Source organism: Colius striatus, chromosome Z (genome assembly GCF_028858725.1).
Source record: "Colius striatus isolate bColStr4 chromosome Z, bColStr4.1.hap1, whole genome shotgun sequence".
NCBI lineage: Eukaryota > Metazoa > Chordata > Aves > Coliiformes > Coliidae > Colius > Colius striatus.
In genome coordinates, this window is record NC_084790.1 from 14,070,601 (window position 1) to 14,083,162 (window position 12,562).

At 37.6% G+C, this 12,562-nt stretch overlaps 1 protein-coding gene across 5 annotated transcripts in view; it reads left to right on the forward strand.

Moving 5' to 3' along the window:
• Window positions 1–12,562, forward strand: part of SSBP2 (single stranded DNA binding protein 2) — a 189,325-nt gene that overhangs the window by 137,480 nt on the left and 39,283 nt on the right. For all 5 annotated transcript variants that reach the window (XM_062018381.1, XM_062018382.1, XM_062018383.1 and 2 more), the window contains 3 exons: window positions 8,261–8,320; window positions 11,497–11,563; window positions 11,750–11,820. In XM_062018381.1, coding sequence (XP_061874365.1) covers window positions 8,261–8,320; window positions 11,497–11,563; window positions 11,750–11,820 — 198 coding nt within the window. The remainder of the gene's footprint in view (window positions 1–8,260; window positions 8,321–11,496; window positions 11,564–11,749; window positions 11,821–12,562) is intronic.

The following is a 12,562-nucleotide window of genomic DNA, read 5'->3' on the forward strand; positions in this document are numbered from 1 at the left end:
AACATGAGATAATGGTATTTCCCACCAAGTGAGGGATGTAATAGCAGTACAATTCCTGAAAATCGTCTATCATCAAAATGAGTGTTATTTACTTAATCAAATTTCTGGAGAGTTAGCCAGGGAAGTGGCAGATCCTGCTTTTAGTGTCACAGAAAAACATTAGCTAGGGACAAAGGGTTTGGGGTTTTTTATTGTTGTTTTTATTGTTATTTTGGTGAGTTTTTTAAGATGTTTCCTTCTTTATTTTTCTGTGCAGAATGTGCAAGGTATATATTGCAATATTCTTTCATACAGGGGTTTAAACCCTCTATTTCTTGACCAGCAATAAAACATTATTTTTGTTTGAAGTGCTAGTATTTGTGTAATTTTTTGAATTTTAGATATGGAAAGACAGATGTAATTTTGCAAAATACTTTAGCTCTATAAATTAGGTCAAACCTCATTGTTACTATTTCTAGGTTTCTAGAGTATGTCAGGCTACTCTTTGAAAACCAGAAATACTGAAATTAATTTTTCAGGGCTCTTTGAAGCACGGAGAACTTGCCCATGGAGATAGGTTTTGACATTGGGAAGGGCCAATGTAGAAAGAAACTCTGTCTTGGTGCTGAGAATCTAGCATAACTACAAGATGTGTAGCATGTAACTCATATTTCATCTCTGAAATACTTGGAGCAAAATGTAAACTTACACTTACGTTTGAGGGCAAAGGGCAAGAAGGGTTATATAATTAACAGCAAAATAGAGTTGAATAGGAAAATACTTCTTTTTGTTAAGTATCAATGATAGCCTGTCCATGCTTTGCAGAGCATAAGTTGCATGTTTGTGCTCAGCAGGCTGTGCCAGCATAGAAGTGTTATTTTGAGAGCAACTTTAGCTTAGATCTGGTTTGAATGAAAACGTGTTGATGAAGAGTGCCTTACACACAGGTGGTTGCTATTGCTGATGGAGATGCCCACAAAAGGACACAGAGGAAACTAAATAAGTGAAGGTATATGAATTGTAAACTAACCTGGATAAATTCAATGCACACATATGTCATGGTTCACTACTGAGTACAAAACCCCATTTTACTGGGAATGGATACACTCACATCAGTGGTAAAAATAAAGAATATGTTTTGTAAAATAAGGAATATTAATTATATTTTCAGAAACAGAATATGGAATTTGGAGTTCTTTTTTTAAAGAGGAGGACAAAGATTTTTTTTTGTTTGTTTATTTCACTTCTTGTAATTTAGAAATGTGAAAGAATAAATGAAGAGATTTGGTCATGATGAGAATTCCTGTTTGGCCTGATTATGGCAACTTGGGTGCTCTTACAATACTAATTATTTAAGTAGCAGTACAATTAATTTAAAACAAGGTAATAGTGTGCACAAATTAAACCTGTGGTTCCATTTTCAGCTTCTAGAAATAATTACTGTTTAGAGTTTTGTGTGGATTATGATGACTGACTTATACAAACCAGGTAATACCATTGCAGTCCTTTCCATACTCAATGCTAGAACTGTTTCACCTTGTATTTTTTAGTTTGTGGTCCTCTCTCATTGTTCCTCTAAGAGATGTTCTCCATGTAGGAGCATCATCTGCTCTTAAGGTGTTGAGATGTACAGTTTAAAGCGATCTTTCTAAATCTGATCATGTAAGTTGAAAAGAAAAAATAGGATACTGAAAAACAGTTAACACTTGGATTTGTTTGCTTCTAAGGCTATGAATTTATAGGTGATTTGGGAATCTCCTCTAGGAATGCTCATCTTGTGCAAAGCAGGGGGGTGAGCTAGGTAGGGGACATGATACATTCAATGGCCTGAGCAGTCAATGCATGAGGCCACATCCCTCCTGGGTCTTTGACACATCATGCTTTGCAAGTCATCTTTCTGCAAGCCAGTCAGCCTTGGAGAGTGTGATTTGACTGGATGAGTCTGGTTGAGCTGCTGCCCTGCTTTCTGGTGTAGCCTGAAATGTGGTCATTTAAACCACATGGTGGTTTTAAAACATACCTTCTGCCCTACTTTAACCAGACAATCCCATATTTTCCTGAGACAAAAAACCTTTTAGTGTACCCATCTGGGAAGATGTTAGTGTGAATCTGGTTAAGCATTGTTGTTTTAAGCTACCCTGACTGAGAAAGGTGTTTTTTTCTTAATGTAGTCAGGGTTCTCCTGTTCAAGTTATTAGTTCCATTTTATTCTCCTCAACCCAAGCTTTGCTGGCGTTTGGCCTCTTGGTATTTTTATGGTTAGCAGATATGTGTAATTTCCCCATTACTTACGCCCAACAAGTGCAGTAATTCTTTTTGAACTACAGTTACTTGTTTTCTTGGTGTATGTGTGTGTGTGTATGTTTGTAACTTGAGGTTGTGCTGTCCAGTATAACAAGTCATAGGACATCACATAATATGCATGTATTGAAACAGATATTTATAGTAAACTCAATCTCATCAGGAATTCATTCACAGTCAAAATTTAAATGTAAGCAATATTCAGGATTAGTTACTTGACTGGGGATTATTGTACATTTTGCTATTTATGAGGGACATAATGTAGTCAATAAATGTAATGGTATGTGTAAAAAATAGGATTCCAATGTTAATGCAACCACACCTCCTCCCACCCCTATATTTGGAGACAAGTAAATTATATTTACAGCTCTTGGAAGGGAAGTAAATGTAAAGAAAAATAGATTTATTGAAATCTATCAGCCTTAGTAGAAGAACATTTTCTAAATCTTTTATTCCACAAGTATCAAATACAAGAAAACTAAACCACACCATATTCTAGAGTCACTCAAACAACTAAAAGCAGACGGAGTAAGAATTACACAACTGTAAGGGAAATTTGCCAGCTTCTGTATCTTTATGTCATCAGCCTCCTGATGGATATTTTTTGTGAAATAATTTTTCATGAATAATGGAACCAAAATGTGGGCAGTGAGACTACTGTACTTGAATGTTGCTTCTTCAAAGACTTTCCTACTGAGAAACTTATTATCTGCTTGTCCCCCTGAGTTCCCAGGGATTAAGAAAACTAGCATTTTACAAGACTTTTACAGTATATTTGCACACGTGACTCATAAAATTCTGTTACATATACAGTTTATAAGATACCTTTTACTCTTCCTGTAGAGAGTTGGATTCTTTGTTTAGTGGTTTTATTTTATGGAATCATAGAATGGTAGGGGTGGGAAAATGGACCTTTCAGGCGGCTATTGAAGACCTCCAAGGATGGAGACTCCACAAGCCCTCTGGGCAGCCTGTGCCACTGCTCCATCACCCTCACAGTGAAATAGTTTTTTCTTATATTTAAATGGAACTTTTTGTGTTCCAGCTTCATCCCATTACCCCTTGTCCTGTTACTAGCTACTATAGAAAACGGGATGTCCCAACCTCCTGACACCCACCCTTTAGATATTTGTAAATATTAATGAGATCCCCCCTCAGTCTTCTCTTCTCCAGACTAAACGGCCCCAATTCCACAGCCTTTTCTTACATGAAAGATGTTCCAGTCCCCTGATCATCTTGGTGACCCTGCATTGGACTCTCTCCTGTCCCTCTTGAGCTGAGGAGCCCAGAACAGGACACAGGACTCCAGATGAGGCCTCACCAGGGCAGAGTAGAGAGGGAGAAGAACCTCCCTTGACCTGCTGGCCACACTCTTCTTGATGCATCCCAGGATGCCAGTGGCCTTCTTGGCCATGAGGGCACATTGCTGGCTCATATTTAGTTTATTATGATTCAGGAGTCCCAGGTCTCTCTCTGCAGAGCTGCTCTTCAGCAGGTCAGTCCCCAGCCTGTACTGGTGCATGGGGTTACTCCTCCCCAGATTGCAGGACTCTGCACTTGTCCTTGTTGAACCTCAGGAGGTTCCTCTCTGCCCAATTCTCAAGCCAGTCAAGATCCCACTGAATGGCAGCACAGCCTTCTGGGGAATCAGCCAGTCCTCCCAGTTTGGTGTCAGCAGTCAACTTGCTCAGGTACAGTCTGTCCCCTCATCCAGGTGGCTGATGAAGGTGTTGAACAAGACTGGCCCCAGTGGAGCTCCACTAGCCACAGACCTCCAACTCCAACTTTTGTGCAGTCTCTCTTTTTTTAGTGTTTTCTTAGTACTTTTCAAGTGAGCGTTTGTTGGTTTGGGGTTTTTTTCCTTCACATTCTTTGGTGGCAGTGGTGATTTTTTATTTGCTTTGGTATTTGGTTTGGGGCTTTGTTTGGGGTTTTTTTTTTGCTTAATACTTTAGTATATGTGCCAGTCCCTGAACTCCATTTGAGAAGTGCATTGTAGCTTAGGGTAGCGCACAATAGCATTGTTTACATCTCATACTCAGTGTCATGTCCCTGTTGTGGATTAGAGGCACTTGAAGGCTGTAGTATTGCCTGAAAACCCTTGAGAGCTGTTTCAGCACCTGGAAATTACTCTGATAATACCGTTCTTCCTCAGTCAGATCAGCTTTGAGAGAGCAGTTTCCCTTAGACAGGCTTTGCAATATCTGAAGTTCTGGCCCTGAAGTACCAGTTACATTCATACTCTTCAGATGAGTATCTTACATGCTTTTGAACAGAGGACTCTAGGAGATAATATCTTTTGTCCTTCTATCTTCTTCCTACCCAACAGCTAAAGTTACTGCTGCATTATTATATCCCATAACCTATCATTTGTCATATTTTTTCCAGCTTAATTATTTCTTTCTATTTTTACCCTGGTTATTTTTTTTTTTTTTGAAGAGTCGTATGTCTATAATTCTTTAGAAAGAAGAAGTACTCTTGTACTCTGGGGTTTGCTGACAGCTCTCTCCCTCCTTGCTAGCTAGTGTAAGCAATGAAGTATTTGATTCATCAGTGTGGCACCTATCCAGTCCTCCCCAGTGGACTCCCCAGAGACAAATGAGGAGTCAGTCTTGCTGAGAATATGGGAATCCATTAAAGGTTTTTAGCTATCAAGATGCTGATTTTTGAGTTGAAACCAGGCTCAGGTAAGCAGGCAGATATGTCCAAGTCTTCCACATGAGAAGAATTTGGTTTTTGTCTTCTGAGGACAAATGCTGTGCTGACCAATTCAAAAACCTTTGATCATTGGTTTTAATTTAATGCTCATATTTTGAATCTATTACTTTTTGTGATGTATGTGCTGTAATATCATTAAGAGAGGGAAGGAAAAGGTTTCCAAGAAGTCAAGGAGGGAACTACTTAGCCGTAAGAAGTCTAAGTCCACAGGGATTCCTTCCTCAGCCATAGTCATTTCAGCAACTCTTAACAATAAAGTAAAACTAAATTGGAGACTAAATGTCAGCTGTTCCTATTAATTACAAAGGATGTAGAGAAACAAGATGTGACAAATAGTGCCTACTGCTTGAGTTTGTGTCTTTCAGAATGCCTGGTGCTTAATTAAGTGTATGACTTGAAAAAAATGCTCTTGATGTAGTGAAAAGCTGATCATATTTAATTAAATTTCATTAAGACATTCAACACAGTTTCTTTGTTGTTTTGATACATCTTGATAAAAGTTTTTGTGGGCAAACATGATATTGGTGATGAAGGTGGAGAAGTTTAGTAATTGGCACAAAGTTTAGAGTATTTAACTCTTTAATGGTAGCATATTTGTGGTAAGTGTAAGTACTAAGTCTTGGTCCAAAACACGTAAAATTATTTAGAATTGTATTTGAATGTTACTATCTGACCATTTTCTGCAGTGCTGTATGGGCCTTAAGTGATACTTGCAGTCATCAAAACATTAGTTGTGTTTCCCAGTTCATATATTTTCCTGCCTATAGAACTTTGTAGTATTTGTGTTCATGGATCATCAAGAATCTTAAAAACTATTGCACTTCTACTTAGATTTCTTAAAGAATGGGAAAGGGTTTAAAAACTTCTACAAATATTTTTAAAGGGAATACATAGAGACATCAATGTTTGCACTATATAAACATGACATAAAGAGGCTCTGTCAAAGAGGCTCCCGTAGTTACTTCATGCAGTGAGCTAACAAGTCAGAAGTAGATGCAAAAAGTATGTGTCTGTTTGGATGGCTGCTTAGGAAAGAATGCCTAAAAAAAAAAAGAAGTTCATGGCTTTTATATAACTTCAGAGAAGAATCCTAGACTTACCCTGTGAGACTTTTATTAAGTAGACTTTAGACCTACCTAGATCCAACCCTTCTCAAAAATCTGTAATAGCTACTGATCTCAGTGATGCAGCAAACCAAAAAATACGGGCGGTAATTGTCAGGCATTAGAAACAGTGCAAGACCTAGTTTGAAAAGTGAAATTGTGACTTTAAGTCTCTTTCTCTCCTTAGTGTAGTGGGGTATTTTTCATTTATAAATTATTTTTATATGTAGATATATCTTTCTAGATTGCAATTTCAATTCTATTAAAAATGAGAGTTTTTTTATATTTTCATAAGCTGCATAGAAAGGTGAACCTGCTGGGAAGAGAGGGAACAAGCAGGAAGAATCAGATGTTCTGCCAATAATGCCCCGTTGTATACTAATATTAGTAGTGTGATTGTACTTTAAGATATGGTTGATTTGAGAGACACTGCTGATTTCCCTTTTATGAGCTGTAAAACTGTAAATAAAGTTAAGGTTTCATTTGTTGAATGAAGTAAGCCAAGTCCAGGATACTCTACTAGAATATGTCACGCCATACAATGTACTTGGTTGACCTTTATGAAAAGTATTGGAAATCTAATTTCCATGCACTTTTTCTACTTTACAAGGGCCTGCGTGTTTATAGCCTTCACCACATGCATGTTTATCAGAGGATCTCGCCGCCAGAGAGGGCATGAAGAAGACTACTTCTTCTATAGCACATAATTTCAAACAGCTTTTTTATTAAAGAAATCTTTTCACAATTGCCATTGAACTTTCTTCTGCAGTTTGTAAACCCTCTGTATTCTGAATTGCTTTCTAGTACCTCTTTTGTTTATGTGGGTTACATTGTTTCAGCTTTCATCTGATTCTGAGATGTGAAAGATTCTGTTATTTATTTTTTAATGCAAGATCACAGGGGAAAATGTCATTACCAATTATTGGTAAAATAATGATAATTCCTTTTCTAGCTATTGCTACATTAATGCCTGCATTACTAGCACTAATGATCACTGGAATAACACTGTAGCTGAAATACACCATTTGTTTGTAAAACAGGGGTGTGGATCCTAGAGTTTTAGTGACCCGCTAGTCCTTAGCTGCAGCTGACTGGATGATGCCTGTGTAGGTATATTTGGTTTAAAAATGCAGCAGCTCATTTGGCTCATTTGTAATCAGAGATTGCCCCGGGAAGTCTCAGCAAACTCCATTATCTCTTGCTTGTCTCCAGTGGCAGTGTCATGAGCCGAAGCAAGCTCCTCTTTCATGATAGAAAGAAATAGTCTTTTTTTGTCCCTGTGTTCACAGTCAAAGCATACTTTTGGCTCTTCATTTTGTTATGGAGTTACAGGTACACTTGCTTGCCAAAATAATCCTCTTCATCATCTGTTTAGTCAGATGTTTGTGCCTTTTTCCTGTAGATATCACACTTTCCACTAATCTCCCAGCTTTTCAGATTTCTAATTACTGTCATGATTTGAGATGGAATAAGTAGAGCTGTTAAAAGCATTTGCTGGTACTACCATTTGTTTATCATAAGGGACTGACTTTGTCTGTGTCTATGAAGTAGTATAATAGTAGCCAAGAGCCACTAGAACCTCACAAGGTGCAGGGTGGTTTGACAGATTTGTGTATAAATTTGGTTTTGAGAGAGGGCATTTACTGTGTGGGCATGGAGTTAAATATGGAGGGGTGGGAGAATTGCATCATTGAATTAATACAGTTAATGGAACCACCAACGTTTATGACATAAACTTGAAATCTGTGATTTAACTTTACTGGTTAAATCTTACATTGCATTTTACTATAATATTATGAAAAAAATAATGAAAAGTATTTGTGAATTACTAAGCTATTAGTTACTTTTGTTTTCCATTCCAGGGTTCCTATGTTTCCCAGTTCTTCAGTGGAAAATATAGACGTTTGATTATATAAACTAAATTATTTCTTGTTTTTTGTTCTGAATGCATTAAGTTCTTTATAGTCTGCATTCACAATTACTGTAACAAAACTTTATATAATATATCTTTATAGAAGCATTCAATAAGAATGCTGTGCAGAGTATTTAAGCTGAATGCTTGAGGTGTGAGCATGGCACGAGCCATATGCCCAATGACTCAACGTGGTACCTACAAGCTAAGTTGAGTTATTTAGCAGTGTTTCTCCTTTTTTTCATAGCCTTTCATGTCTCCTCGGTACCCTGGAGGTCCAAGGCCACCTTTAAGAATACCTAACCAGGTAAGATTTTGTCACTGATACAGCATTGTGGTCCAGAGTGGTGATGCAGTGGTGGGAACACAGAATGTTGCCTTGTTGGATTGTGGGCCACAAAACTCACTCAATCCCTCTCCACCCTATTTTGTCTAACTATCAAATAGTTATTTGGATAAGGTGTGGCCATGCCACTCCCAGCTCACGATCATATTCTTAATTAGTGTCTACACCTCAAAATGTATTGTGCATTTACAAAAGGAGGACATAGTTGCCCTGCCTAGTGCTGCATTAACCTCAGACTGCCAGCGCAGCCTGCTCTGAGATGAAAGCAGTGTCTCCGTAACACTCTCTAAAGTTTCCTAACCACGTCAAACAGTTACCTCTGAGAATTTTATTAGTTAATTCTGTATAAACCGCATTGCTCCCTCTTATTCTTTGTTGGATATATAAAGTATATTTATCTCACAGTAAATATGGAGATTATTGGTGAGAAACAGACATCATAAAGTGCTCTATGGCTCTTACAGACACTCTGAGGACTTTATAAAAGCATTGAATTTCTGATTTTCTCTCATTTCTACCAAAACATATGCATGCCAGTGTAAAAAGAATGGGTAATGAGCTGCTGTTCGTCAGCAGAGACCTTTATTGGCCCATCTGTGAAAAGATGGTTCTGGAAGCAGATAGCATGTGTATTTTTAAGTTTTCCATAGTGCAAGTAGAGGAGGAGAAAGGAGTTGTCAGGAGATGAAAAGTTAATCAGGCAGAAAAATATCATATGGGTGTCTTGGTCCAGCTTTGACTCTCAGTACTACCTTTCTTGTTATCACAGCTTAGTGAGGAGTTTTTTTGCCCAAATCTGGCTATTTTTTTAATTTGTGTAACACAACATCAACAAACAGCACAGGCACAATATTGTCAGAAAATATGATGGTTACATTTTAGTGAGCTGGACAGATCATGTTGGAGAGCAAGTTAGGTTACCTGTACCATAGTGACTTTCTCACAAGGGAAATGGGTGACTTAATTAACCTTGCTGAAATGATCGTCAGGGGACAATGTAAAAGTGCAATATCATTAACACTTTAGTTAAATATTTACTACAGACATATGGTAACTTAGTACCAAATATCTTCTTGATTTTTGGACCTTTCAGTAATATCTTAGCCAAAGATATACCAGTGTTTAGATTTCACATATTTCTTTATTTCTCTGTCTGTTTCTAAACACTGTCAACACTGGCAGGTAGAAATTGGATGTGGTGAGTGCTGTGAAAGCACTGCCAACCTGCAGTTTTGGTTTTGGAAGCTTTTTTTGTCTGCACATTGTGATATTTTCAGCTGAGAACTGTAACATAGTCTCAGTAAATTACAGTTTTTGCAATTCATTGTTGTGCCACATTCATGAATTACTGCTTTTAACAACATTGCCATTATTTAAGTTACAATGTTGATGGACAGTGTGTGAAAGTGATAAACTTTTGTAGTGCAGCTTTAAGGCTGACAATTAGGCAGATGTCAGTGAAAATCAGAGATAAAATTCCCAGTGTAACTATAACTATTCTTTAGTGCCTTGCAGTAGTGATTGTGTTTCTCAGGCAAGGAGGGAGAACACTGGGCTTGTGTGCACAGCAGAGTCAGTGCTGTGTAAGTGTTATCTGAGATAGATCTAGACTAAGATAAGTAAGATAGATAAGTAAGGTAAGTTAGTACCTGCTGAGTGCCATATGAGTGCCCCTGACTTGCCTCCAGTACCCAAGGACAAATCCTACAGAGGTCCCACAAGATCAAACCCTACAAGGTATTTGCTCTAGGCAATGGTTTGTGCTGTACAGCTATGCTCATTTTTCTTGAAAAGTGGTATAACATGTTAGAAAGGAACAAGAAGTCTTCAGTCACGTGTTCCCACAGCAGCAAATCCCCCTGTGTCCATGCATGCCACTGGCCCTCACTGGCAGAAGTGACCAATTCCTGCTTTGCCAGTGTTTGACACTTCTCTGTGCCACTCTTGTGTATCATCCAGACTTCAAGCCACTGAAGTACATGTAAAACTCTGATTTAAATGGTGTTGCCTCAGGTTATTTGTTTATTCCATTAATCTTCGAGTGCAGTGCCTTTACACTGTGTTACCTTTGACATAATAACATACATCTTCATTTTTAATTTCCTAACTCTTGTGGAAATAAACCGTATAGGATTTGCAGATAAGTTGACCTTTATACGTATTCAAGACTACTACAGTATTTCCAGGTCAAGAGTAACTTACTCATTCATACAGGAAGCAGTGCCTGTATTGCCTGACTAGATTACTTTCAAAATAACACCTTTACTCATTCTGGGTACATTTTTACTGACCACGTGGTGTTGTTTTGAAATGTGAAATAGCACCTAGTGGACCATCTACAAAGATCCATCCATGAAAACATTTTTCTAGTTGACTAAACTGTAGGTAAGAGAGTGTAGAAATTAGCCTTAAGCCTAATTCAGTTACTATAAACTCAAAGGGCAAATTAAAAATTGGGGATGTAAAAGCACTGCATGTAATTTGGACTAGAGGTGAAATGACTCCACAATGTACCTTCATGCTTGAAGGTGAGATTTAGGAGCAAATTTTGTGACTGTTATCTCCAGATGAATAATAAGCTTACCTTGGCATTGATACCCGTCAAGAGTAAAGCAGAGTGGATAATAAAATGTCCTCCACATTACAGCTCTAATTAGGTGTACTCTGTGAGTGCTGTGCAGTTATGGCTCACCCTCAGAGAGGTTTGATGTCTGTATCCTGACGTCTGAAAGGAAATGTTAAAATAGTGGTTAAAAGGGGAAAACTGTAACAATATAAGCTTTGGATAAATTGCCATGTACCCAAGAAAAATGGGATGTTTTGAAGGTTAAAAAAAATAGGTAAGCTGAAGTGAAGGAAGAGGGTGGGAGGTGGCAAACTGGGCAATTATATTTTAGACAAGAATTATACGTAATTCCACAGAGTTTGTCCATGCAAATCCATAGTCAAGATCATAGGACTTCTAGTAGTGAGACATTTAGTTAGGGCCTTTAGGAAAGTTAACTCTTCCACATTACTCTTTACTCCAGGAACTGACTCTTGAATCCAGGAATTAAAACCAAAGTTTCTGCATTATGTTTAACATAAGTTTCAAAGCATTATATGCTTTTAACAGATGGTTTCTCGTATACCTGCAGGCACTTGGAGGGGTCCCAGGAAGTCAGCCATTATTGCCTAGTGGGATGGATCCAACACGACAGCAAGGTGAATGAAATAATAATTTGGGCCATGCAAAAGTACTGTTTTCTCAAACTTGCATCTTTCTTTCTGTGTTTCAAAGCTCGCTGCAGCTTTTAAATCTTTTTGTTAATTAAAATGGAATAATTTGTTACAGTTGTTTTAGAAAGTGCTTGTGTATTACATAGTTTTATAAGTTAATTTTATTTGCAGGGCATCCAAACATGGGTGGGCCAATGCAGAGAATGACTCCTCCAAGGGGAATGGTTCCATTAGGACCACAGGTACCTTCCTCAGATTTTTATTGACAGGCTTATACCATATTATTCTGACCTTCCATAGGTTGGAAATGGGCAGGACTTTTTCTTTAAAAATAAGTTTTCTGTTTTACGAAAATCAATTCTGAGATGCAGTTATACAAAATCTAAAATGAAATGAAAACCTAAGACATTTTAATTAAAATTTGAAATTAAAAGAGGAATCACTTAACTTGCTATTTCAGAAAAGTTATGTTTGTTCTATGGCCAGTGTATGTTGTAATTAAAAGCTTACATTTGTAAAAAGAGCCCAAGGATCAAATAGGTGTTTCCTCATCCTCCCAACCCCGTTATTTATGCTGTTTAGGAGGAAAAGATTAATACTTCTAACTTAGACAAAGTCTTTGTACCAAGAATACCCCGAAAAATTCACTGAAGTTTTTCTTTCATACAATTTGATCTAGGTATCTGATGAGTGCTAGAGGGATTTTAATGAAAATTGAGAAATTCATGCTGCTATTTCTGCCTCTCATCAATCATAGGCATCTCTCTACCTCTATTCTTGAGGAGCAAAGCAACCTTTGGTTGCAAGCATCAGCCTTCTGTGTGGTGTTAACTTGGTCATAATTGTTAATAGGCTCCTTTCTTCAAAAGTATGAAAACACGAGTGGGTATTTATCAGTATTACATTTCAACAGTAAGCTAAGTTAGAAAACAAATTAATTGTGATGCATACCAAAAGATTATTTTGTCAGCACTCTCAGTGAGA